The sequence below is a fragment of the Oncorhynchus nerka genome, linkage group LG6 (genome assembly GCF_034236695.1).
Source record: "Oncorhynchus nerka isolate Pitt River linkage group LG6, Oner_Uvic_2.0, whole genome shotgun sequence".
NCBI classification, from domain to species: domain Eukaryota; kingdom Metazoa; phylum Chordata; class Actinopteri; order Salmoniformes; family Salmonidae; genus Oncorhynchus; species Oncorhynchus nerka.
In genome coordinates this window covers 50,124,313-50,151,070 of record NC_088401.1, presented here as the reverse complement: position 1 = coordinate 50,151,070, position 26,758 = coordinate 50,124,313, and the positions used below count along the sequence as shown (strand labels likewise).

At 46.8% G+C, this 26,758-nt stretch overlaps 1 protein-coding gene across 2 annotated transcripts; it reads right to left on the bottom strand.

The window, feature by feature from the left end:
• Positions 1–329: 329 nt before the first annotated feature.
• On the bottom strand, positions 330–26,733 carry LOC115130544 (carnosine synthase 1-like). Of its 2 annotated transcripts, XM_029661796.2 has the most exons (11): positions 26,647–26,733; positions 26,475–26,535; positions 12,670–12,767; positions 10,751–10,922; positions 10,050–10,139; positions 8,739–9,187; positions 8,441–8,651; positions 8,177–8,262; positions 7,532–7,763; positions 4,987–5,264; positions 330–4,800 (listed from the first exon to the last, which is right to left on the bottom strand). In XM_029661796.2, exons 3-11 carry the CDS (start codon positions 12,670–12,672, stop codon positions 3,235–3,237), a joined length of 3,087 nt encoding a protein of 1,028 aa, XP_029517656.1. In that variant the 5' UTR covers positions 12,673–12,767; positions 26,475–26,535; positions 26,647–26,733; the 3' UTR covers positions 330–3,234. The 2 variants fall into 2 exon arrangements, with proteins under 2 accessions (XP_029517656.1, XP_029517657.1); XM_029661797.2 differs by lacking the exons at positions 12,670–12,767; positions 26,475–26,535; positions 26,647–26,733 and having other exon boundaries at positions 10,505–10,841.
• Between the last annotated feature and the right edge of the window lie 25 nt (positions 26,734–26,758).

Below are 26,758 nucleotides of genomic sequence, written 5' to 3'. Positions count from 1 at the left end.
GACTGGACTGCATCTAAGACTCAAAACAAGCACTACTAAGAGAGAGAAAGAGGGAGAAGTCGTGGAAAACAGGTTTGGCAAACCTGTGCCAGGCTATTGAAAAGAAACGACAAGCAAAAGCAAGTCTCTCTTTCACTTAGTAAAATAACCCTGACTCACTTAAATGTATAATCACCCCATCTACACAAAGTGAGAAAGAGAGAGAGAAAACAGGTTTGAGACTACAGGGGGTTTGTATGGTGCATTGAAGCTCTGCTTTCAGATGTATTTAATTAATACATCCATTTCATTAAAAACATTTTTTTTTAAATAAACAGAAAAGTTAAGAGTCTGTTGATTTGAATGTTTATTGTATTTTACATAACACAGGAAATGTACATTTACATTTGAATCAAAACAGTAGCCGAATCAAAACACTTGATCTTGATTCAAAACTTTGTTAAAGAAAAAGTAATTTCCACATCAGTTATTGTTTGTCAATATAACTAAGGAACAGAAAAATCCCTTTAAATCTGTGTTAACTTTAAGGCCTTGTTCTCTATTGTTCGCGTATGGTGAAAAGATTTATGACGCATATATTTGAAAAAACAATGTGTTAATCTAACTAAACATTACATTCATATCTGTGATGTTACATATCAATAACACATTCATCATCCGATGCATTGAAACTTAACAAATAAAGCAATTAACAAAACATGACAACATGAACACATATTACATATTAAGTTAATACAAAAGTTTGGATTTGGGGATTTTTTAGAAATTTGTTTTGGTTTTAGTGATGTAATCTGGCTCGGTTGTTTTATTCTTTAACTTTCCTGTCACACCTCCTTTTTTGAAGAAAAGTCAGAAGTGTCTGCTACTATATAATTCCCAAATATTACCTCAGAAATACATAAACAATCAGAAACAGAAGAAGCAGGAAATCCTTAACCTTTTGACTACTGTAACCTTTGTCTGGGGGGTACTGAGGGATGGCATCTCAGTTACATCAAGCCTACCGAGTACACCTGACACCAGACCGCAAATGCCACACCACAGACACTAACTGCCAAGATGAGGTCTTGCTCCGGAGTCAACGCATTTGCAATGGTGAAACTGCCTCAAATGACATAACAAAATAACACACTGCTTTTATGGGCTAAGCCGGGGAAAAATGGGTGTGAGTATGTGGAGTAATTAAATCTCCATTTCCGTACTCTTTAAGTTACTTATTTTGGGGTGAAACCTTTCACCTCAACCTTGCTAATTTAGACATGAACTTTCACACGACCTCTAACTAAGAATGAGGGAGGCAGAGTTCCAGAATTCCACATTTTCCAAGTCGTTTTTACGCGCCGACCCCGCAGACATCACCTCTGAGCCTGGATTTAGAAGGTTCCGCAATCAGCACCCCTGTCCACCTGTTCCAGCTATTGCACTGCTCTCCTCAAACCCCCTTCCTCAAAATCTTCCATCTTCTTCTGCTCTTCCTTCCTTCCCACCCGTTCCAACCCTGGACTGCTGTGTGTTCAGTGTGCAGGCTATTAATCAATGTCTATGGCTGGATTATAATGTAGTAGGGTCGTTCCACCAATTAGGTGCCTTTTGAGTAGTGCAACTTAGTGAACAAAAAAAAAACTTATTTCATCCATTTTAAGATTGTCATGAAGAGCACATGTTCAACTTAATGGAAAAACATCCCCATCTCAAAAAAAAATGATAGTAAGTAAGTGCCTATTAAAGGAACAGGGTTGACAACTTCGTCTTAAAAAATCAGCCATAAATCACCTTGTGACTGGGGGAATGGAAGCTTGTGTGCAACAGGGAGGGGCAATTGTATGCAAGCTTCACAATTTTTTAATTCCCCAAAAAATGATTCTAAATGGTCTCTCTCTATGGGCACCCTTTGCGGGGTCGGTTAAATGGATGCATCCGTTTTTCAAGGGAAATGGAGACTTCTGCTTTTCGACGTTAACACGGCGACAAGACATCTTAACTCCTCCACATTTACTGGACTGGTTCAACAGTCCAAAGAGGACCTCCCCCGACAGTCTTTTTCTTCCCATCAGGACCAGAAAGAAAGAAACGCCACTCAGGTGTTACATTACATTAGATGAATCTATGGGTGACAGGGTTGACATGTCATGCTCAACCAGCTACATTTCCCACAACAAAACACCAGAAAATGTCCATAAAGAATAGAACCAGCTCATCTGTTTACTATATTTAAAAATGAATAGTTTCACCAATTAGAACGAGAGTTCAGTTCAGGTAACAGGGTTGACTTTAAAATCAGGGACGGGTTTTTTTTCCCCGTAGCCTGACGACTCACACTAAATTATTCCGCTGCTATGTCGTTCCCTACATACTTTAGTATGAGACTGCCATCGTTGAAGTCGTTTGTGGTGATGAGGGCCGTTGTAAGTCATCAGCATTTGGATCGCCGCTAAATATTGCTAGCCGGGTATTTTACTTAAAATGAATCACTAATTACATGAAATAAATAATCATCTTCAGAAATGACTTTTAAAATGGCACTTCATTTAATATGACAGGCTTTTAAAATTCAATATTTGTGCACTACTTAAAATATCTAAGGGATGCAAAAGGCACTCATTATGTGGAACGACCCAGTAGAGTAGACTGCTGATACCACAACCTAATAGATAGCAGGGTTGGGTTCAATTCAAATTGAATGCTGTCAATTCAGGAAGTTAACCAACATTCCAATTCAATCATTTAACCAAGGGCCTCTATTTTTTTTTTATGACTTCTCAATAAAATGAGAAGTAGACGTTTTTCAGTTGTTTCATTTAAATCACTTCCTGAACCCTGGTAGATAGATAAGACACCCATACCCTATTCTCGCTAATCACTGACGATTATTCCTTTTTGAAACTTGTATTCCTGAGATGGTCCCTAAAATTTAAGTGAGAAAAATTGAAAGGTAGTGAGATATGTTTTGATATAACATTTTTCTTGCTGTGATGTACCTTTTAAGCTAACTAAACTAACCCTTGCCCCTAGTACAAAAACTCCACCCGCACAAAGCATACACGTGCTAAACATGGGTTCTATTCAGAAGGATCCAATGTTAGGAACAAGCATTTAGATAGGACTAAAACACATATGCTTCTCTGTCATGGAGAACAGGGAATCGATTTCTGTATTATTTTGATCTGTGAGTAAAATCTAAACATTGCACCCTCCTGAACAAACCCCAGGTGCTTCTCCCACCTGACTTCCTGTCTAATTGAAGTGGGACAGGAAGTACCCCAGGTCGTAGCGTGGAGGACAGTGCAGGCCTAGCCCCTGGCAGAGGGCGAGGAGGCGCTGGCGAGCGTTGGCGGCGTTGTGGGCGTCTCTCACCCCGACATTACAGAAGGGCTCCTCGTACTCCCCAGAGATCAATTCATCCTCCTCAGCCAGCTCGTTCAGCCACAGCGCCCCGTCCTGGTGCAGCCCTCGCAGGCGTTCAGGGCTGGCTGTGCTTCTCAGGGCCTGGAGGTGCTGGGACACCACAACCATCACCCCAGCAAAGTGGCCTCTGGCTGGGAGCGCTGTGGCCGAGGGCAGGCACGGACGCACCCCACAGGACACCATGAAGGCGGCCATCAGGATGTCCACGCCGTACAGCTGCTGGATCCAGTCACGCAGGTAGAAGCCGCCCATGCGGGCGTTGATCTCGATGAGCCTGGGGCCCACCTCTGTCATCTTCAGCTCAACATTGAACACGCCGTCTTGCAGGCCGCAGCCCAGGCAGGCGTGGTGCGCCGCGCGAATCAGCTGAGCACGCTTGTCCGGCGCCAGTCCCGAGGGCATCTGGGAGGCCGTCTCTGTGAAAGCCGGAGCACGGGTGGGGCCATTGTCGGACACGAAAGCGCCCTCCAGTCGCCCCTCAAACAGGACCACATCCACGTCGTGCTCTGTGCCTCCCACGTACTCCATGAGGGTCATGGCGTTGCCCCAGCCCAGGCCAATGCCAGGGTAGTCTGTCTCCTCGCGGAGGTCCCCTCCGATCCTCTCAAAGTGTGCCAGGCTTTCCTCCAGAGAGCCCACCTTCCTCACGCCCACCGCCCCGGCCCCATACTCCAGCTTCATGACGGCAGGGAACCTCACCACCCCTACACTGGCCCCACCAGGCCCCTCCTCCCCCCCACTGGCTGCCTTCTCCAGATCCAGGGCGCTCTCCACATGGATACAGGGAACAGCATAGGAAGAAGGGGAGGGAGAAAGGAGGGGAGCGGAGGGCCGGAAAGTGCAGAAGGACAGTGAGAAGGACGAGGAGGCTGAGGCGGATGAAGAGGTAGGGGCGGTAGTGTCGGGTTTGCCCATTGCCTCATTGAAGAGATCCCCCCTGTCAAAATCGGCCATAGCTCTCATGCTATCCCCTTCCATGTTGACCATGCCGTTGACCATACCGTTCTGCTGTCTTCCTCTCCTCTCACCTTCTCTAAACTCAACCAGGCCATCCGCCTGACCGGAGGGTTGCTCAACACTGGTCAGGTTAGTCCCAGTAGACTTCCGTAAGCCCAGGAGGTGCCTGTGGGTGCGGCTCTTCTCCTTCGCAATGCGGATGGCCTCTGGAGGAGGCCCCCTGAGCCCCAGCCTATCACAGACCAGAGACGTCAGCACCACGCAGTCATCCCAGAAACACACGCAGCCATCAGGGCGGAGCCCAGAGGACAACAGCCAATCACAAATGCGGGAGCAGTGCTGGTCGTCACGGCGGTGGTCAGGCAGGTCTGGCAGGGGCAGGAAGTGGTCGACCAGCTGGGAGGCGAAGTGGCCGGGGTCACAGTCCACAAGCAGGATCTGATTGGAGGGGAAGGAGTTGGTGAGGTCAGTTCAGCACATTAGCATAACTGGCTAACCAGTAACCATTAATGTGTCACTTAATCAGACTTTGCAATGCAGTAAAATGCACTTCTAAAATAGCGGTAAAGTCTGTTGCGGCAATCTATTCACTTTCATTAGTTCATTCCCCATGTAGACATTCACCTTGAGTTTGTACTTTTTGGCTGCTCCCCAAATGAACTTCTTACTGTGTCCTCCAGCTCCCACCACCAGCACAGTCTTCTCCTGCATCAGGTAGTACTGGGAGCGGAGGAGGGGGGTGAGGAGGAGGGTGCCCCTACTCCACCCCTCTATCCCACTGTCACATCCCTCCAGCCCCATCCCTTGCTCCGGGAAGGAGGAGCGGAGACAGAGGGAGGGGTGGAGGCCAAGGACAACAGGGCTGATGATGTAACCATCCATGGTGAAGAGGAGGTCTACGCCTAGGAGAGAGGGAGTGGAATGGAGGTAGAGAGAGAGAGAGAGAGAGAGAGAGAGACAGAGGGAGTGGAATGGAGGTAGAGAGAGAGAGGGAGGGAGTGGAATGGAGGTAGAGAGAGACAGAGGGAGTGGAATGGAGGTAGAGAGAGACAGAGGGAGTGGAATGGAGGTAGAGAGAGACAGAGGGAGTGGAATGGAGGTAGAGAGAGACAGAGGGAGTGGAATGGAGGTAGAGAGAGACAGAGGGAGTGGAATGGAGGTAGAGAGAGACAGAGGGAGTGGAATGGAGGTAGAGAGAGACAGAGGGAGTGGAATGGAGGTAGAGAGAGGGAGTGGAATGGAGGTAGAGAGAGGGAGTGGAATGGAGGTAGATAGAGGGAGTGGAATGGAGGTAGATAGAGGGAGTGGAATGGAGGTAGATAGAGGGAGTGGAATGGAGGTAGAGAGAGACAGAGGGAGTGGAATGGAGGTAGAGAGAGACAGAGGGAGTGGAATGGAGGTAGAGAGAGACAGAGGGAGTGGAATGGAGGTAGAGAGAGACAGAGGGAGTGGAATGGAGGTAGAGAGAGGCAGAGGGAGTGGAATGGAGGTAGAGAGAGGCAGAGGGAGTGGAATGGAGGTAGAGAGAGACAGAGGGAGTGGAATGGAGGTAGAGAGAGGCAGAGGGAGTGGAATGGAGGTAGAGAGAGACAGAGGGAGTGGAATGGAGGTAGATAGAGACAGAGGGAGTGGAATGGAGGTAGATAGAGGGAGTGGAATGGAGGTAGATAGAGGGAGTGGAATGGAGGTAGAGAGAGAGAGGGAGTGGAATGGAGGTAGAGAGAGAGAGAGGGAGTGGAATGGAGGTAGAGAGAGACAGAGGGAGTGGAATGGAGGTAGAGAGAGACAGAGGGAGTGGAATGGAGGTAGATAGAGAGGGAGTGGAATGGAGGTAGATAGAGGGAGTGGAATGGAGGTAGATAGAGGGAGGGAGTGGAATGGAGGTAGAGAGAGAGAGGGAGTGGAATGGAGGTAGAGAGAGAGGGGGAGTGGAATGGAGGTAGAGAGAGAGAGGGAGTGGAATGGAGGTAGAGAGAGAGAGGGAGTGGAATGGAGGTAGAGAGAGAGACGGAGTGGAATGGAGGTAGAGAGAGAGACGGAGTGGAATGGAGGTAGAGAGAGAGAGGGAGTGGAATGGAGGTAGAGAGAGAGAGGGAGTGGAATGGAGGTAGAGAGAGAGAGGGAGTGGAATGGAGGTAGAGAGAGAGAGGGAGTGGAATGGAGGTAGAGAGAGAGAGGGAGTGGAATGGAGGTAGAGAGAGAGAGGGAGTGGAATGGAGGTAGAGAGAGAGAGGGAGTGGAATGGAGGTAGAGAGAGACAGAGGGAGTGGAATGGAGGTAGAGAGAGACAGAGGGAGTGGAATGGAGGTAGAGAGAGAGAGGGAGTGGAATGGAGGTAGAGAGAGACAGAGGGAGTGGAATGGAGGTAGAGAGAGACAGAGGGAGTGGAATGGAGGTAGAGCGAGACAGAGGGAGTGGAATGGAGGTAGAGAGAGACAGAGGGAGTGGAATGGAGGTAGAGAGAGACAGAGGGAGTGGAATGGAGGTAGAGAGAGAGAGGGAGTGGAATGGAGGTAGAGAGAGACAGAGTGGAATGGAGGTAGAGAGAGACAGGGAGTGGAATGGAGGTAGAGAGAGAGAGAGTGGAATGGAGGTAGAGAGAGAGGGAGTGGAATGGAAGTAGAGAGAGAGGGAGTGGAATGGAGGTAGAGAGAGAGAGGGAGTGGAATGGAGGTAGAGAGAGACAGATGGAGTGGAATGGAGGTAGAGAGAGACAGAGGGAGTGGAATGGAGGTAGAGAGAGACAGATGGAGTGGAATGGAGGTAGAGAGAGAGAGAGAGTGGAATGGAGGTAGAGAGAGACAGAGGGAGTGGAATGGAAGTAGAGAGAGAGGGAGTGGAATGGAAGTAGAGAGAGGGAGTGGAATGGAAGTAGAGAGAGAGGGAGTGGAATGGAAGTAGAGAGAGAGGGAGTGGAATGGAAGTAGAGAGAGAGGGAGTGGAATGGAGGTAGAGAGAGAGACAGAGGGAGTGGAAGGGTCAGACAGCAGCTCAGGGAGACATAGGAGTGTTGACAGAGTGAGACTTGTGATGGTATAAGTAGACCCATGTTTTCAGAGAGGCTTCGACATCAATCTGCAGTAATCTATATCAAGTCATAGATCAACTCAGACGGCTTCATGCTACATTAGAGGGAAAGCTTTGGCAGTTAGACAACACACACACACACCTATCATGTCGGTCTGGGCGCCCGCTCCACCACGCAGTTCCGCGGACATGCTTGACTCTGTTTCCATGACAACACGAAGGCAGGACAGGGCAGTGTCCGTTGCTAAGCGATGGAGAGAAGTTGCCATGGTAGGGTCAGTGAAACCGCACTCTAATAGGGTGGTCTCCAAGGACTGAGAGAGGGAGTGGCTGTGAGAGAGAGGGGTGTCAGACACACCCACTCTACACACCAACTGAGGGAGAGGGATAGAGAGCGAGGGGGAGGGAAAGAAGAGAGAAGTTAGTGAAAAGGTAATGGATTTCAAACATTGCAGTTAATGTATATGGTCTTTTACAGGAATTTGTCTCACATTCCCCAGTTAGACATTTACAGAGCTATATACATTCATTCATATATATATATATATATATATATATATCTGTAAATACACACGTACATACATATACATACATCTATATATATACACACATATATATCTTTATACATATATCTCTATCTATACACACACACAAATACATATATATACACACACACGCTATAGGTTTACAGTATTGAGGATCAATACAAATTGTGATGCACATAGTCAACATTTCATTTCTCTCTCCTACCTCGTTCTCTCTCGTTCTCTCTCTCTCTTTCGCTCACCTTGTAGAGGAGAGGCAGGTCCAGAGGTGAGCGACTTACGATGGCACACAGTCTGAAGGACAGGTCTGGAACCTGAGGCCTGCAGTCTGACACACACACACACAACAACTACTACTTCACTATGATAACACCAAGAGGATGTGGTAATGGCCGTAGTACATCACATTGTACTAGAGTCATGTGAGGATCACATTCAAATAATCATGAAAATAAGGTCCTTAAACCTCGAACTACCCCCATCTGTCCCAGACTCAAAGCCCTCACCGGTGTACTGTTCCCAGGTGCGGTCCTCTACCCGCGGCCCAGGCTTCAGTGGGGAGCAGTAGGCCTCCAGCAGCACTGCCTCTCCAGGGAGGAGCTGGGGCAGGAGATAACCTACCTTGGCCCAGACCTCATCCCTGTTGTTCCTGGACAGGTAGACAGGGGGTGAGGTTGCCTCGCCCACGAACGTCCCACCACTGCGCCTGAGCACCACCTATACACAAAGTGAAAGGAAAGCTTGAGGATTTGTGTACAGTTACACAAAGGCTGACTAAAATATCCTCTAAGAAACAGGACATACACTCTCAGATCCCTTCATATCCTCAGACTCCAGGAAAGAGTCCACCTTGTTTCGGACGGAGTTCATCCCTCCCTCCACCCCCTTTTCTAGGTGCACCACCTCCACCCCTCCTGTCCTGCCCTCCTCCAGTCCCATCTGTCCCGGGGGCAACAGTAAGGCCAGCGTCGGGGGGCAGTGGATCTTGGCCTTTTGCAGCAGAACCCTGGTGGTCAGAACATCCCCCCAGAATCGACACAGTGCGCCGGAACCTCCGCTTGGGCAGTCTGTCTCCCGGGTCACTTCCTCCTCAGCCCAAGGGTCACATGACAGGAAGTAGGTGACCTTGCGAGGGGGGTTGAAGTTGGAGAGGAAAGTGCGGCCTCCCAAGTCAAAGGTGACAGCCTTGTGGACCAGGAGGGAGGGGGAGGAGTGAGAGAGCCAGGAAGGAGAAAGACACAGGAGAGCATCTCCTAGACAGAAGAAGAGAGAAATGGGTGGGGTAGAGAGAGACCGAGGGGGGTGGGGTGTGTGAAAGGGGTAAACGAGAGAGAGAAAAACGGAGGGACAGAAGGAGCGGGTAGTGGGGAAAGTGTGGTCGAGAGAAATTGGATTGGGGTAAGAGAGAGAGAGAGGAAGAGAGAAGAGAGGGGAAGGGAGGGAAGAGAGATTCTTGACCGGTCACAGCTTTCCATGAAAATATAGAAAAAGGTCAAAAGTCATAGAAGCCTGTCAACTAAAGTGTAAAGTGTTTTAGTCTGTTATTGGTCATAACAGAGACAAAGCAGGAAGGAGAATGACTATTTATGTATAAATAGAGTAATGAAGGGCAGTGACAATCTCATTAAATGTCAACCTGCACTAGTGATCTTTTCCCTCAACCTTTTGGCCATCAGTCTAAAATTAGAGCCATCGCTGTTTGACTTTTCTCTGTAGGGGGTGATTATGTTATTTTATAATGACACCAATGAATCCCATAAAAGGATTACCATTCCAACATTTCTTTTCCCGGCGATCTGGCAAGGCAAAGTTAAGGTCCATAGATGGTGAAGAAAGCCTTGGTTCAAGCGAACACCATTATGGGAGGCACTAAGGAACACTTGGAAGACCTCTTGGAAAACACTTTGGCACATACTTTGAAAGGAGGGGTGTATGCTTTAACTATTGCTCTGGCCAAATAGGCTTTTACATTGAATTACTGTCAGACATCTACAGGTTAGCACAAACTGGTACAGGTTGGTATAAAGTACCAAATTATAAATATAACGGAGTGATTTACAGCCTGTTTGTACACATCGGTTGTGTTTCCTGTCTGGCTGCGTTCTGCTAGCGTACCTGGGCTCCGTTGGCCTGCCTCCAACAGCAGAGAGAGGTAGGGGAGGGGGGATCCCAAAACACAGACACACAGCTCAGAGTGACTCATACCTAGAAGAGAAGGAAAACAGTACAACAGCCATTAGTGGCAAGGTCAAATTCCCCATGCATCAGTGCAGCCCTTCACTATGTAATAGAAAGTAGTTAATGAATGTTAGCCAATACAAAAGTTAGGTCCAAAAACAACCATATAGGGGCCAGCAAATATGGCAGAAGGTCATCTTAGCTCATTGAAGGACCCACAACCTTTTTGCTTACACCCCCAGAGTCCTCTGGCCCTTTCCCCTCTGCAAACACTAAATGGGTAGGAGATAGGGGCTAGGGTCTTGCCTAGGGGTTGTTTTTGGACCAGGTAAGAGTAAACGGAAACACACCTGTTCACCTAGTAGCCCATTGACATATAGTACTAAACTCACTTGGTCTGGGTGACTCTGTGCAGGTTAAGATCCAGTGTTTGTGATAGGTTCACCTGGCCTGGGGGCTTAACTCAGGTGGTTCAAACATTCAGAGCGTTGCAGATAGAAAGGTAAGGTCATAGAGCGGCCACAATTCCCATGTCATAGGGATTGTAATAAACAGCGTCCAGTGTCTTTCTAGCCTGGTACATTTCTATCTGCGTCATCCTGTACGTTTCAGCCGGGTGATCGTAGCCCGGGTCTCACCCTGTGGCAGGTCCTGTGTTTCAGGCAGGTCGATCTCCCTCAGAGCCTCTTGCAGGGTCTGGAACAGAGCCACCTCCTGGTTGGAGGACCATACCCTCGGTCCCACAGTAGCACATCCTCCGGGAGAGGAGAGGCTGGGGACAACGGTGGTGGGGAGAGAGCTGAGAGAGAGCTGTGGGAGACAGGATGTGTGGAGAGACATAACATAAATGTTAAAAGGATACCGGTTGAGAGATGGAGACGGAGAAAGAGAAGGGGTCATCAAAGGGATTGTAAAATGAGGGAACAGATGGATGTTCAGGGATAAAAGAGGACAAAATGGTGATCCTGAGCCAGAATAATGAGCCATTATAGCTTACTACTGATTTATAAACTATCTACAAATAACTACTTATAAACCATTTACAAATCCTCCATGAACTGTTTTTCCTTGATGTAAAACATGAATGTGTCTTACCAAACACTGTCTGAGAGGAACATGAATGTCAGAGTGCCACTGATACTGTTAAACACATGCCACTGGCAGCTGTGTGTGTACATCAAACCCATGTAGTAAGCACACCCATTCATTAACACACACACACACACACACTCACACATGCAAAGTTATGGATTTATTGACTTTAAACACACATTTATTCCACCAAAGCATTGACTGATTGATATGTCGACCATAAAACACTAAGAGCTCTCTCTTTTGGTTATATGGGTATTAAGATAATCAAATCAGTTTTATCCTTGAACAGGGGAAAAAAAACAATGTTTGAAGTTGATATTAAAATATATTTTTTTACAGAAAATTATATCTTAGAATCTTCGAGTTAGCTGACTAAATCATTAAACGTGCATTGTAAGAGTCTCCGTGGCTCTCTCTACTTCAATACCAGGTTGTGTGGGCGCTCAGATTAGATGCGATACATATTAACAAACCACATGCATTGTTATGCAAAACGATCACCTACACAGCAACGGCATTGTTTGGTGTGCAATCATGTGAGAACAATACACACGGTCCACTTGTTCTCTCCTTCAACTCTCGTCACCCTCTCTTTGTCCTCACTCCTCCTTCACCCCTCTCTCCCTCTGTTTGCCCATCACCAGATATGTTTATTTACATTTTTAGTTTTTATTTATCTTCTAATGACCTAGACACCGGAAGGGTTTTTAAACTCTGTTTAATTCCCACCATCGTATACTTGTAGAGCTCCAGTAGTTTGCTGCCTCAGAGTAATATCTTGTCAAAGAATGCCAAGGTTTTCAGTTTCACATACTGTATAAGACATTCAATGAAACTATAAATACTTATTGGCACCGTAGAAAATACAGCCCCACCTCTCGCTCAGCATTACTTGCACTGTAACCTATGTAAATCAAACTTGACACTCTAAATTTAACACGATATGCACAGACCCTCAGACACTTTCTCTCACACACACAGACAACAGGCAGAACTGTAACGGTTCCCGAGATTAACAGTCGCAGCTGTTTCCTTCCGATCTCTCTCTATTCCTCTCATTCTCTCAGCAGCCTCGCTCCCGTTACACCTAGTCCTTCAGTCTCTGCCACCCTGTCTTAGTCTCTTTCATTCCCCACTGAATCAGCGATTCCCTCACAGGCATTACTGTCAAACATAAAATGTCTAACTTGTATTTCAACACATACATGTTGCACTCAATTGCATTTGCATGCTAAATACTGCAAAAACTATTCAAACAACTTCTAAAATGTAATACAAATGCAGAGCAAGAAGAAGCAGACCTTTTATCATGCAATAACATACAACAACTATCACGTTCCCACAATTATAGGAGAAACTTGAGAAAAGCTAAAAGAACACTTCCTTAAAATAGAAACATTGAAAGCCTGCAGATATAAGCTCACATCAATGTCCATGCAACAACTCTCCTGATTAAACTCACCATAGTGTCTGCAGTGACCAAGTGGCAACCTGGAAATGACAGAAAGAGAAAGAAAGTGAGAGGGTAAGGTAAAAGAGGGAGGGGAGGGAGGGAGCAAACTGGAAAGGGCCAGAGGGAGGGGACAGAAAGAGGAAAAGTGGAGCATACGGATAGCAGAGAAGAAGAGTACAAGTAAAAACACAACAGATGACATGCTATAAAACCTGTCTGTTTTCTTGTGTAATATATTGTAAAAAGCCCACGTGAGCCTAATAAATCTAAGTGGCAGTATTATTAGTATGACCTGTAGGCTATTTAAAAACACAAACACATTGTGAGAGCCAAAGCACTTCCATAGACCTTGGATATCACAGGAATACCAACCTGTTGTTCTGTTGTGATACCCTGCCATGCAAATGATGCTATGGATGTTACCAATTACATGGAAATACTTATTGGCGTAGTCGGCAACTTAAATGGGCAAGTTCACTTTCCATCGTTCAATCCCTTTCCGTAATTGAAGTCCATACAATAATCTCTGAAAGAACAATGGTAAATCCCTTGTACACCAAACACATTACACAGACATTATAGGCTACCCTTTTTCAACCCTGGTTAGGGCTGTGGTGGTCATGAAATTGTGTCAGCCGGTAACCGTCATGTAAATAACTGTCGGTCTCACGGTAATCGACTGTTAATTAACATAAACACGCCGAGCATCTCTGGGCTTCCACGCATCGCCAACAAGCCACTGATGCAGACCTTTGGAACATTTACTTAAAAAAAAAAAAAAGTCTAATAAAACCATTTAATATAGCCTACACTATCACAATAAACCCATTATTTATTTAAGGCAGGTCTGAAGAAACATTATGATATGTAGAAAATGTAGCCTATTTCAGAAGAACAAAATAGCATATTCTGAGTCATCCTTATGTATTTCTATTGAACCAAATGTCGACCGCATTATCTACCAAGGGAATTCTCTTCGATTATAATCACAGCCGTATATATTCCCCCCCAAGCAGACACATCGATGGCCCTGAACAAACTTTATTTGACTCTATGCAAACTGGAAACCACATATCCTGAGGCTACATTCATTGTAGCTGGGGATTTTAACAAGGCTAATCTGAAAACAAGACTCCCTAAATTGCGCAACCAGGGCTGGTAAAACCCTGGATCGTTGTTATTCTAACTTCCGCGACGCATATAAGGCCCTCCCCCACCCTCCTTTCAGAAAAGCTGACCACGACTCCATTTTGTTGCTTCCAGCCTACAGACAGAGACTAAAACAAGAAGCTCCCGCACTCAGGTCTGTTCAACGCTGGTCTGACCAATCTGATTCCACGCTTCAAGACTGCTTCGATCACGTGGATTGGGATATGTTCCGCATTGCGTCCAACAACAACATTGACGAATATGCTGATTCGGTGAGCGAGTTCATTAGAAAGTGCATTGACAATGTCGTACCCACAGCAACGATTAAAACATTCCCAAACTAGAAACCGTGGATTGATGGCAGCATTCGCACGAAACTGAAAGTGCGAAACACTGCTTAACCAGGGCAAGGTGACCGGAAACATGACGAAATACAAACAGTGTAGCTATTCTCTCCGCAAGGCAATCAAACAAGCTAAGCGTCAGTATAGAGACAAAGTAGTCGCAATTCAACGGCTCAGACACAAGAGGTATGTGGCAGGGTCTACAGTCATTCACGGATTACAAAAAGAAAACCAGCCCCGTCGCGGACCAGGATGTCTTGCTCCCAGACAGATTAAATAACTTTTGTGCCCGCTTTGAGGACAATACAGTGCCACTGACACGGCCCGCTACCAAAACCTTCGGACTCTCCTTCACTGCAGCCGATGTGAGTAAAACATTTAAACGTGTTAACCCTCGCAAGGCTGCAGGCCCAGACGGCATCCCCAGCCGCGTCCTCAGAGCATGCGTAGACCAGCTGGCTGGTGTGTTTACGGACATATTCAATCATTCCTTATCCCAATCTGCTGTTCCCACATGCTTCAAGAGGGCCACCATTGTCCCGGTTCCCAAGAAAGCCTCTGGAACTGCCGATCTGCGGCCAACAAGGCAGAGTTCATCTCAGCCTATGCCTCCCTCCAGTCCCTCGACTTCTTGGCACTGACGGAAACATGGATCACCACAGATAACACTGCTACTCCTACTGCTCTCTCTTCGTCCGCCCACGTGTTCTCGCACACCCCGAGAGCTTCTGGTCAGCGGGGTGGTGGCACCGGGATCCTCATCTCTCCCAAGTGGTCATTCTCTCTTTCTCCCCTTACCCATCTGTCTATCGCCTCCTTTGAATTCCATGCTGTCACAGTTACCAGCCCTTTCAAGCTTAACATCCTTATCATTTATCGCCCTCCAGGTTCCCTCGGAGAGTTCATCAATGAGCTTGATGCCTTGATAAGCTCCTTTCCTGAGGACGGCTCACCTCTCACAGTTCTGGGCGACTTTAACCTCCCCACGTCTACCTTTGACTCATTCCTCTCTGCCTCCTTCTTTCCACTCCTCTCCTCTTTTGACCTCACACTCTCACCTTCCCCTCTACTCACAAGGCAGGCAATACGCTCGACCTCATCTTTACTAGATGCTGTTCTTCCACTAACCTCACTGCAACTCCCCTCCAAGTCTCCGACCACTACCTTGTATCCTTTTCCCTCTTGCTCTCATCCAACACTTCCCACACTGCCCCTACTCGGATGGTATCGCGCCGTCCCAATCTTCGCTCTCTCTCCCCCGCTACTCTCTCCTCTTCCATCCTATCATCTCTTCCCTCTGCTCAAACCTTCTCCAACCTATCTCCTGATTCTGCCTCCTCAACCCTCCTCTCCTCCCTTTCTGCATCCCTTGATTCTCTATGTCCCCTATCCTCCAGGCCGGCTCGGTCCTCCCTCCTGCTCCGTGGCTCGACGACTCATTGCGAGCTCACAGAACAGGGCTCCGGGCAGCCGAGCGGAAATGGAGGAAAACTCGCCTCCCTGCGGACCTGGCATCCTTTCACTCCCTCCTCTCTACATTTTCCTCTTCTGTCTCTGCTGCTAAAGCCACTTTCTACCACTCTAAATTCCAAGCATCTGCCTCTAACCCTAGGAAGCTCTTTGCCACCTTCTCCTCCCTCCTGAATCCTCCTCCCCCTCCCCCTCCTCCCTCTCTGCAGATGACTTCGTCAACCATTTTGAAAAGAAGGTCGACGACATCCGATCCTCGTTTGCTAAGTCAAACGACACCGCTGGTTCTGCTCACACTGCCCTACCCTGTGCTCTGACCTCTTTCTCCCTCTCTCTCCAGATGAAATCTCGCGTCTTGTGACGGCCGGCCGCCCAACAACCTGCCCGCTTGACCCTATTCCATCCTCTCTTCTCCAGACCATTTCCGGAGACCTTTCTCCCTTACCTCACCTCGCTCATCAACTCATCCCTGACCGCTGGCTACGTCCCTTCTGTCTTCAAGAGAGCGAGAGTTGCACCCCTTCTGAAAAACCTACACTCGATCCCTCCGATGTCAACAACTACAGACCAGTATCCCTTCTTTCTTTTCTCTCCAAAACTCTTGAACGTGCCGTCCTTGGCCAGCTCTCCCGCTATCTCTCTCAGAATGACCTTCTTGATCCAAATCAGTCAGGTTTCAAGACTAGTCATTCAACTGAGACTGCTCTTCTCTGTATCACGGAGGCCCTCCGCACTGCTAAAGCTAACTCCCTCTCCTCTGCTCTCATCCTTCTAGACCTATCGGCTGCCTTCGATACTGTGAACCATCAGATCCTCCTCTCCACCCTCTCCGAGTTGGGCATCTCCGGCGCGGCCCACGCTTGGATTGCGTCCTACCTGACAGGTCGCTCCTACCAGGTGGCGTGGCGAGAATCTGTCTCCTCACCACGCGCTCTCACCACTGGCGTCCCCCAGGGCTCTGTTCTAGGCCCTCTCCTATTCTCGCTATACACCAAGTCACTTGGCTCTGTCATAACCTCACATGGTCTCTCCTATCATTGCTATGCAGACGACACACAATTAATCTTCTCCTTTCCCCCTTCTGATGACCAGGTGGCGAATCGCATCTCTGCATGTCTGGCAGACATATCAGTGTGGATGACGGATCACCACCTCAAGCTGAACCTCGGCAAGACGGAGCTGCTCTTCCTCCCGGGAAGGACTGCCCGTTCCATGATCTCGCCATCACGGTTGACAACTCCATTGTGTCCTCCTCCCAGAGCGCTAAGAACCTTGGCGTGATCCTGGACAACACCCTGTCGTTCTCAACTAACATCAAGGCGGTGGCCCGTTCTTGTAGGTTCATGCTCTACAACATCCGCAGAGTACGACCCTGCCTCACACAGGAAGCAGCGCAGGTCCTAATCCAGGCACTTGTCATCTCCCGTCTGGATTACTGCAACTCGCTGTTGGCTGGGCTCCCTGCCTGTGCCATTAAACCCCTACAACTCATCCAGAACGCCGCAGCCCGTCTGGTGTTCAACCTTCCCAAGTTCTCTCACGTCACCCCGCTCCTCCGCTCTCTCCACTGGCTTCCAGTTGAAGCTCGCATCCGCTACAAGACCATGGTGCTTGCCTACGGAGCTGTGAGGGGAACGGCACCTCAGTACCTCCAGGCTCTGATCAGGCCCTACACCCAAACAAGGGCACTGCGTTCATCCACCTCTGGCCTGCTCGCCTCCCTACCACTGAGGAAGTACAGTTCCTGCGCAGCCCAGTCAAAACTGCTCGCTGCTCTGGCCCCCCAATGGTGGAACAAACTCCCTCACGACGCCAGGACAGCGGAGACAATCACCACCTTCCGGAGACACCTGAAACCCCACCTTTTTCAGGAATACCTAGGATAGGATAAAGTAATCCTTCTCACCCCCCCCCCACCTTAAAAGATTTAGATGCACTATTGTAAAGTGGCTGTTCCACTGGATGTCTTAAGGTGAACGCACCAATTTGTAAGTCGCTCTGGATAAGAGCGTCTGCTAAATGACTTAAATGTAAATGTAAATGTAAAGCTAAGGTAACTGAGTTAAACGACTACCGCCCTATAGCACTCACTTCCGTCATCATGAAGTGCTTTGAGAGACTAGTCAAGGACCATATCACCTCCACCCTACCTGACACCCTAGACCCACTCCAATTTGCTTACCGCTCAAATAGGTCCACAGACGACGCAATCGCAACCACACTGCCCTAACCCATCTGGACAAGAGGAATACCTATGTGAGAATGCTGTTCATCGACTACAGCTCAGCATTTAACACCATAGTACCCTCCAAACTCGTCATCAAGCTCGAGACCCTGGGTCTCGACCCCGCCCTGTGCAACTGGGTACTGGACTTCCTGACGGGCTGCCCCCAGGTGGTGAGGGTAGGCAACAACATCTCCACCCCGCTGATCCTCAACACTGGGGCCCCATAAGGGTGCGTTCTGAGCCCTCTTCTGTACTCCCTGTTCACCCACGACTGCATGGTCATGCACGCCTCCAACTCAATCATCAAGTTTACGGACGACACTACAGTGGTAGGCTTGATTACCAACAATGACGAGACGGCCTACAGGGAGGAGGTGAGGGCCCTCGGAGTGTGGTGTCAAGAAAATTACCTCACACTCAACGTCAACAAAACAAAGGAGATGATTGTGGACTTCAGGAAACAGCAGAGGGAGCACCCCCCTATCCACATCGACGGGACAGTAGTGGAGAGGGTAGTAAGTTTTAAGTTCCTCGGCGTACACATCACGGACAAACTGAATTGGTCCACCCACACAGACAGTGTTGTGAAGAAGGCGCAGGAGCGCCTCTTCAACCTCAGGAGGCTGAAGAAATTTGGCTTGTCACCAAAAGCACTCACATACTTTTATAGATGCACAATCGAGAGCATCCTGTCGGGTTGTATCACCGCCTGGTACGGCAACTGCTCCGCCCACAACCGTAAGGCTCTCCAGAGGGTAGTGAGGTCTGCACAACGCATCACCGGGGGCAAACTACCTGCCCTCCAGGACACCTACACCACCCGATGTCACAGGAAGGCCATAAAGATCATCAAGGACAACAACCACCCGAGCCACTGCCTGTTCACCCCACTATCATCCAGAAGGCGAGGTCAGTAATGGTGCATCAAAGTAGGGACCGAGAGACTGTTAAACAGCCACCACTAACATTGAGTGGCTGCTGCCAACATACTGACTCAACTCCAGCCACTTTAATAATGGAAATTGATGGAAATTGATGTAAAATATATCACTAGCCACTTTAAACAATGCTACTTAATAAAATGTTTACATACCCTACATTACTCATCTCATATGTATATACTGTACTCGATACCATCTACTACTGCATCTTGCCTATGCCGTTCTGTACCATCACTCATTCATATATCGTTATGTACATATTCTTTATCCCTTTACACTTGTGTGTATAAGGTAATAGTTGTGGAATTGTTAGGTTAGATTACGCGTTGGTTATTACTGCATTGTCGGAACTAGAAGCACAAGCATTTCGCTACACTCGCATTAACATCTGCTAACCATGTGTATGTGACAAATACAATTTGATTTAACTAGGCAAGTCAGAACAAATTCTTATTTACAATGATGGCCTACCCTGGCAAACCCGGACGACGCTGGGCCAATTGCGCCGCCATATGGAACTCCCAATCACGGCCGGATGTGATGCAGCCTAGATTCGAACCAGAGACCGCAGTGAAGCCTCTTGTACTGAGATGCAAAATTCACAATTTTACAAGCACTTAATAGTCTCATCCATCAGACTATTCTCAATTTAATCTGGTCTTTAAATATAGCCTACGGCAATACAGCACCTTCCAAAATAATTCATACCCCTTGACTTTTTCCATATTTTGTTGTGTTATAGCCTGAATTTAAAATGAATTAAATTAAGATTGTGTTCATGGCCTACACAAAATACTCCATAATGTCAAAATGAAATTAAGTTTATAGAAATGTTTACAAATGAAAAGCTGAAATGTATTGAGCACAAGAAGTTGGTGGCACCTTAATTGGAGAGAATGGGCTTGTGGTAATGGCTGGAGCGGAATCAGTGGAATGGTATCAAATGCATCAATCACATGGTTTCCATTATGAGCTGTTCCGCCCTCAGAAGCCTCCACTGGTCTTGAGTCAATAAGTATTCAACCCATTTGTTTTGATGATTTTTGTACAACGCGACTCAGACCAGAACATACCGGACCTATTTTTCTCTCCATATCCCCGGATTTCAACCCGCAAGCTCTGGACATTTACACCTGGATCTCGCAGCTAGCCCGCTGCTATCCGTGTGACTATTGGCTTACGTCGATCCCGGAGCAAACATAAATTATTCCGGAGCTAGCCAGCTAAAGAGTTCCATCAGCCACTCCTGGGCTACAATCACCTATCCGGACCCGTTTTACTGCCGATGCGGAGCCCCACTGGGCCTTCACGACTGGACTACCGACGTTATCTGCCCGAGGGAGTTATCCAACTGGCCCCTCTGTCACGACGTTACCTGAACGCCCATCTGCGGTCCGCTAATCGTTAGCTGTCTTATAGGCTGCTATCTGAATAGGTCTATCGGACTATTTTTCTTGGGTCACTATAACTATAATCCATTTTGCCAATTGGATTAATCCCCTCTACCACACGGAACCCCACTAATCTACCGACGGAAACGCAAGAGATGGCTAAAAACAGACCTCGATCCGATGCTAGCCTGCTACCGATGGCCCGGCTAATTGTCTGAATCGCCGTGACCCCAACCAACCTCACTACTCACTGGACCCTTATGATCACTCGACTAAGCATGCCTCTCCTTAATGTCAATATGCCTTGTCCATTGCTGTTCTGGTTAGTGTTTATTGGCTTATTTCACTGTAGAGCCTCTAGCCCTGCTCACTATACCTTATCCAACCTTTCAGTTCCACCACCCACACATGCGATGACATCACCTGGTTTCAATTATGTTTCTAGAGACAATATCTCTCTCATCATCACTCAATACCTAGGTTTACCTCCACTGTATTCACATGCTACCATACCTTTGTCTGTATATTATACCTTGAATTATACCTATTTTATCGCCCCCAGAAACCTCCTTTTACTCACTGTTCCAGACGTTCTAGACGACCAATTCTCATAGCTTTTAGCCGTACCCTTATCCTACTCCTCTGTTCCTCTGGTGATGTAGAGGTGAATCCAGGCCCTGCAGTGCATAGCTCCACTCCTATTCCCCAGGCGCTCTCTTTTGATGACTTCTGTAACCATAATAGCCTTGGTTTCATGCATGTTAACATTAGAAGCCTCCTCCCAAAGTTTGTTTTATTCATTGCTTTAGCTCACTCTGCTAACCCGCATGTTCTAGCCGTGTCTGAATCCTGGCTTAGGAAGACCACCAAAAATTCTGAAATCTCCATCCCTAACTACAACATTTTCAGACAAGATAGAACGGCCAAAGGGGGCGGTGTTGCACTCTACTGCAAAGATAGACTGAAAAGTTCTGTTCTACTATCCAGGTCTGTACCCAAACAATTCAACTTCTACTTTTAAAAATCCACCTCTCTAAAAACAAGTCTCCCACCGTTGCCGACTGCTATAGACCACCCTCTGCCCCCAGCTGTGCTCTGGACACCATATGTGAACTGATTGCCCCCCATCTATCTTCAGAGCTCGTGCTGCTAGGCGACCTAAACTGGAACATGCTTAACACCCCAGCCATCCTACAATCTAAGCTTGATGCCCTCAATCTCACACAAATTATCAATGAACCTACCAGGTACCACCCCAAAGCCATAAACACGGGCACCCTCATAGATATCATCCTAACCAACTTGCCCTCTAAATACACCTCTGCTATTTTCAACCAAGATCTCAGCGATCACTGCCTCATTGCCTGCATCCGTAATGTGTCAGCGGTCAAACGACCTCCACTCATCACTGTCAAACGCTCCCTGAAACACTTCAGCGAGCAGGCCAATATAGCTAGAAACCAATATACACAGGCAGTTAGAAAAGCCAAGCCAGAAATTTGCTTCCTGCAACACAAACTCAAAAAAGTTCTGGGACACTGTAAAGTCCATGGAGAATAAGAACAGCTTCCCACTGCACCGAGGATAGGAAACTGTCACCACCGATAAATCCACTAGAATTGAACATTTCAACAAGCATTTTTCTACGGCTGGCCATGTACTGCACCCCCCACAGCAACTCGCCCAAGCCTTCCCCATTTCTCCTTCTCCCAAATCCAGTCAGCTGATGTTCTGAAAGAGCTGCAAAATCTGGACCCCTACAAATCAACCGGGCTAGACAATCTGGACCCTTTCTTTCAAAATATATCTGCTGAAATTGTTGCAACCCCTATTACTAGCCTGGTCAACCTCTCTTTCGTGTCGTCTGATATTCCCAAAGATTGGAAAGCAGCTGCGGTCATCCCCCTCTTCAAAGGGGGGGACACTCTTGACCCAAACTGCTACAGACCTATATCTATCCTACCCTGCCTTTGTAAGGTCTTCAAAAGCCAAGTCAACAAACAGATTACCGACTATTTCGAATCCCACCATACCTTCTCCGCTATGCAATCTGGTTTCAGAGCTGGTCATGGGTGCACCTCAGCCACGCTCAAGGTCCTAAACGATGTCATAACCGCCTTCGATAAGAAACAATACTGTGCAGCAGTATTCATTGACTTGGCCAAGGCTTTCGACTCTGTCAATCACCATATCCTCATCGGCAGACTCAACAGCCTTGGTTTCTCAAATGATTGCCTCGCCTGGTTCACCAACTACTTCTCTAATAGAGTTCAGTGTGTCAAATCGGAGGGCCTGTTGTCCGGGCGCCTGGCAGTCTCTATGGGGGTGCCACAGGGTTAAATTCTTGGACCGACTCTCTTCTCTGTATACATCAATGATGTCGCTCTTGCTGCTGGTGCGTCTCTGATCCACCTCTACGCAGACGACACCATTCTGTATACTTCTGGCCCTTCTTTGGACACTGTGTTAACAACCCTCCAGACGAGCTTCAATGCAAAACAACTCTCCTTCCGTGGCCTCCAATTGCTCTTAAATACAAGTAAAACTAAATGCATGCTCTTCAACCGATCGCTACCTGCCCGCCCGCCCGTCCAACATCACTACTCTGGACGGTTCTGACTTAGAATATGTGGACAACTACAAATACCTAGGTGTCTGGTTAGACTGTAAACACTCCTTCCAGACTCACATCAAACATCTCCAATCCAAAGTTAAATCTAGAATTGGCTTCCTATTTCGCAAACAAAGCATCCTTCACTCATGCTGCCAAACATACCCTTGTAAAACTGACCATCCTACCGATCCTCGACTTTGGCGATGTCATTTACAAAATAGCCTGCAATACCCTACTCAATAATTTGGATGCAGTCTATCACAGTGCCATCCGTTTTGTCACCAAAGCCCCAAACACTACCCACCACTGCGACCTGTACGCTCTCATTGGCTGGCCCTCGCTTCATACTCGTCGCCAAACCCACTGGCTCCAGGTCATCTACAAGACCCTGCTAGGTAAAGTCCCCCCTTATCTCAGCTCGCTGGTCACCATAGCAGCACCCACCTGTAGCACGCGCTCCAGCAGGTATATCTCTCTGGTCACCCCCAAAACCAATTGTTCCTTTGGCCGCCTCTCCTTCCAGTTCTCTGCTGCCAATGACTGGAACGAACTACAAAAATCTCTGAAACTGGAAACACTAATCTCCCTCACTAGCTTTAAGCACCAGCTGTCAGAGCAGCTCACAGATTACTGCACCTGGACATAGCCCATCTATAATTTAGCCCAAACAACTACCTCTCCCCCTACTGTATTTATTTATTTAGCTCCTTTGCACCCCATTATTTCTATCTCTACCTTGCACATTCTTCCACTGCAAATCTACCATTCCAGTGTTTTAGATGCTATTTTGTATTTACTTCGCCACCATGGCCTTTTTTTGCCTTTACCTCCCTTATCTCACCTCATTTACTCACATTGTATATAGATTTTTTGACTGTATGTTTGTTTTACTCCATGTGTAACTCTGTGTTGTTGTATGCGTCAAACTGCTTTGCTTTATCTTGGCCAGGTCGCAATTGTAAATGAGAACTTGTTCTCAACTTGCCTAACCTGGTTAAATATTATTATTATTCTTTTTAAATAATGCCTAAATAACTTCAGGAGTAAAAATGTGCTTTTACAAGTCACATAAGTTGCATGGATAATGTGCAATAATATTGTTTAACATGATTTTATAATGACTACCTCATCTCTGCACCCCAAACATTAAATTATCTGTAAGGTCCCTCAGTCGAGCAGTGAATTTCAAACACAGAGTCAACCGCAAAGACAAGAGAGGTTTTCCAATGCCTTGCAAAGAAGGACAACTATTGGTAGATAGATAAAAAAGCAGACATTGAGCATGGTGAAGTTATTAATTACACTTTGGATGGTGTATCAATACACCCAGTCACTACAAAGATACAGGCGTCCTTCTTAACTCAGTTGCAGGAGAGGAAGGAAACCGCTCAGGGATTTCACCATGAGGTCAATGGTGACTTTAAAACAGTTAGCGAGTTTAATGGCTGTGGTAGGAGAAAACTGAAGATGGATCAACAACATTGTAGTTACTCCACAGTACTAACGTAAACGAGTGTGAAAAATATGTTTGTATATCACGTGTCAAACTCATTCCACGGAGGGCTGAGTGTCTATGGGTTTTCAATCCTCCTTTATACTTGATTGATGAATTAAGGTCACTAACTAGTAAGGAACTCCCTTCCCCTGGTTGTCTAGGGCTTAATTGAAAGGCAAAACCGAAAACCAGCACTCTAGTCTAGGCCCTCCATGGAATGAGTTTGACACCCCTGCTGTACAGAATTAAAATATTCCAAAATGTGCATCCTGTTTGCACTAAGGCACTACATTAAAATACAAAGCATGATGATTTGGGGGCAAATACAACACATCACTGAGTACCGCCAAGTTTTTTTGTTTGTTGATAAAAATAAATGGAATAGAGCAAAGCACAGGCAAAATCCTAGAGGAAAACCTGGTTCAGTCTGTTTCCAAAAGACACTGGGAGACAAATTCACCTTTCAGCAGGACAATAACCTAAAACACAAGACCAAATATACACTGGAGTTGCTTACCAAGAAGACAGTGAATGTTCCTGAGTGGCCTAGTTACAGTTTTGACTTAAATTGGCTTGAAAATCTCTGGCAAGACTTGAAAATCGCTGTCTAGCAATGATCAAAAGCTAACTTGACAGAGCTTGAAGAATATTAAAAGGAATTATGTGCAAATATTGTACAATCCAGGTGTTCAAAGCTCTTAGAGACTTACCCAGAAAGACTCACAGCTGTAATTACAGCCAAAGGTGATTCTAACATGTATTGATTCAGGGGTGTGAATACTTATGTAAATTAGATATTTCATTTTTCATGTTTTCACTTTGCCATTATGGGGTATTGTGTGTAGATGGGTGAGGGATTTTAATTTTTTTTTTTTATCTATTTTGAATTCAGGCTGTAACACAACAAAATGTGGAATAAGTCAAAGGTTATGAATACTGTCTGGAAAGAAACATGTAATCCATAGAGTGATTGGAACAATGATTGGGCTTGTAAGAACACATTTCACTAGACTCTGTAGGCTGGGCTGGGCTTTCCAACCCTGTCTCAGGGGTTCTAGGACTATAGGCTGCCCTTGGAGTTATTTGGCCACTTTAGTTGTGATATACAAACCTTATCAAGACATATAGGCCTATGGGCTCAGCTACATGATGCCGTTTCTTGCCTTAGACTGCTCACGCTGGGCATCATTCACAATGAATAATATTCTCACCCATCAGACTATTCTCAATTTAATCTCGTTTTTGCATATACTAAATGATATGTGTGAAATTAGTTTTGATTTAGAATGGACCACTATCACGTACCTGTCGGAACAGAAAAAAAACCCACATCATCTATATGCCCTTGAATAGCGAATGGAGGACGCTTTTCCCGCTGTTCATTTTCATGCCAGCTAGGTGGGCTACTCCAGTAGTAAAGCGAAGCAATGTGCTTAATATATGAAAAGTGAGGAAATAAATATAGTAGGCCTAGTGTATAGAAAGCTGATGGGATCCTCCTTTTTTTAATAGAGGCCATCAAAACTCTGTTTTCTCACGCAATTGCATAGAATAGCCTATAGAAATGTTGCGCAACATGGGCTCATAGGAACACATTTCATCCCATGCATCAACCAGCTATGAGGAGCTGGCTCTCGCTGCCCAACAGGTGACCCTATCCCCGCTCAAACTCTAATTGCTAGGGCTCTCAAATACTTAATTCAATTTTCGATTGCATTTATGTCAGCGTGATTCGAAGGAAAAACAGAGCACTGACTACCAGGCCATTAGCGACTGGCTGTTAGGAAGTTTGGTCGGCTATTAATGACCAGCGGCATCAGAGCGCAGTTTTGGAGAAGACTAGTTACCATGACTCAGCGGTGATGTGGAATTTGACTGCGGTCATGACTCGCGACTGCCGGTGTGGCGATAATACGTCACCATAATAGCCCAACCCTGGTTGTTGTTGCCCTTTAAGTCAGCGAATCTGTCTGAAGCTTGCCAATGTAAACAGACGGAGGAGATTGCGGGAGTCCAGGACAGGCGTTGATTGGCAGCGGTCTAAGGAGCCAGGCTGTACCCCTGCTCCACCTCTGCCAGCCCTGTACAGGGCGAGTGTCAACTAAGGGACGATCCCCTACCGTACCAGGTGCCATGGAGGTGTAGGATAGGGATGGCGGAGAAAGGTACAGTCTGACACTCACTATCAGTACGTCTCACTACTTCAAACAGCCTCTACCTGCCGGCCTCCCTGGCTCTTAGACACTGAAAACACACAATACAGACAAAAGTAATGTTATCAGAAGTAATCAACAGTTATCAACCTAATGATTGACGCAAACAGGTGTGTATGTTTACTGTTGCTGAATCACTAACCTTGTTCACCGGACACCTCCTCACTATGCGCAATTATCTTGGGGACGAGGTTACTGAGTCACTCACACGCACGCACACATGCACACCTGCTGTAGTAATCAAACGAAAACAA

Excerpts from the sequence above, each read along its gene's own strand:
- LOC115130544 (XM_029661796.2), bottom strand. Across the intron at positions 9,188-10,049 it reads GGCAGGCCAACGGAGCCCAG|GAGATGCTCTCCTGTGTCTT; the intron begins GTACGCTAGCAG and ends TCTTCTGTCTAG. Across the intron at positions 5,265-7,531 it reads CGCCCAGACCGACATGATAG|GCGTAGACCTCCTCTTCACC; the intron begins GTGTGTGTGTGT and ends CCTCTCTCCTAG.